We start from the raw sequence: 1,112 nt of genomic DNA, 5'->3' as shown, positions 1-1,112 counted from the left end.
GGGGTACACCCTGCCCAGGCACAACCTCACTGGAGTACACCCTACCCAGGCACAGCCCCTCCTGGGGTACACCCAGCTCAGGAACACCCCCCCCCAGGTACACCCTGCCCATGTACAACCCCTCCTGGGGTACACCCTCCCATGCACAACCCCGCTGGGGTACACCCTGCTCCTGCACAACCCCCCCAGGTTACACCCTGCCCATGCAGAGCCCTGCCCAGGCCGGGGGGGCTCCCTCCCGCTGCCCCCTCCCCGTGCCCAAAGCGTTCCATGCTGCTGCCGCCGCCGCATCCCGCATCCCGCATCCTGCATCCTGCATCCCTGCGCGGGCGCAGCCAATCGCCGCCTGCCGTCGCGGCCAGACCAGGAGCTGCCATGGAAACAGCGGAGCAGCCGGGCAGGGAACCGCCGGCAGCCCCCGCTCGCCCCCCGCCCAGCCCCAGGGGCCGCCGGCCATGGCACGGGGACACGGGGACACGGGGACAGCGGGACATGGGGGCATGGGAGTGCAGGGACACAGGGACATGGGCACCCAGGGTACCCAGGGATGCAGGGACATGGGGATGCAGGACAACGGGACGTTGGGGGCCCAGGGTCACAGTGTCACAGGGACACGGGGACACGGGGATGTGGAGACAGGGGGGCCAGGGGTCCTGGGAAACAGGGGCACAGGAACACGGTGGCACTGGGGCACAGGGATGTGGGGACATGGGAACGTGGGGACACGGGAACACAGGGATGTGGGGATGTGGGGGCCCTGGGGACGTGGGGGCCCAGGGGTGCAGGGGCGCAGGGACACTGGGACACGGGGACATGGAGATGCAGGGATGCAGGGGCCTGGGGACACAGGGACACGGGGACATGGGGATGCAGGGACACAGGGACACAGGGATGCAGGGACATGGGGACATGGGGACACAGGGGCAGGGAGCTGCGGGGCCCTGGGAAGCAGGGGCGCAGGGCTGGCGTGCGCAGGCGGGAGCCCGTGTGCTTGCGAGCGTGCGCATGCACACACGTGTTCTCGGGGAGCACAGGCTGTGCACCGTGCGTGTGCATGAGCCAGTGTGCGCACACACTATGCGGGTGAGCGCGGGGCCGCGTGTGCGAGGGCA

At 70.1% G+C, this 1,112-nt stretch overlaps 1 protein-coding gene across 1 annotated transcript in view; it reads left to right on the top strand.

Moving 5' to 3' along the window:
• The first annotated feature begins 1,077 nt into the window (after nt 1-1,077).
• Nucleotides 1,078-1,112, top strand: part of CCDC9 (coiled-coil domain containing 9) — a 5,188-nt gene continuing 5,153 nt past the window's right edge. Inside the window, exon 1 of the mRNA XM_026089816.1 lies at nt 1,078-1,083. Coding sequence (XP_025945601.1) covers nt 1,078-1,083 — 6 coding nt within the window. The remainder of the gene's footprint in view (nt 1,084-1,112) is intronic.

The sequence above is a fragment of the Apteryx rowi genome, unplaced genomic scaffold, assembly GCF_003343035.1.
Source record: "Apteryx rowi isolate R43461 unplaced genomic scaffold, aptRow1 scaffold_830, whole genome shotgun sequence".
In the NCBI taxonomy this organism is placed as follows: domain Eukaryota; kingdom Metazoa; phylum Chordata; class Aves; order Apterygiformes; family Apterygidae; genus Apteryx; species Apteryx rowi.
This window is presented reverse-complemented; position numbering and strand designations above follow the sequence as displayed.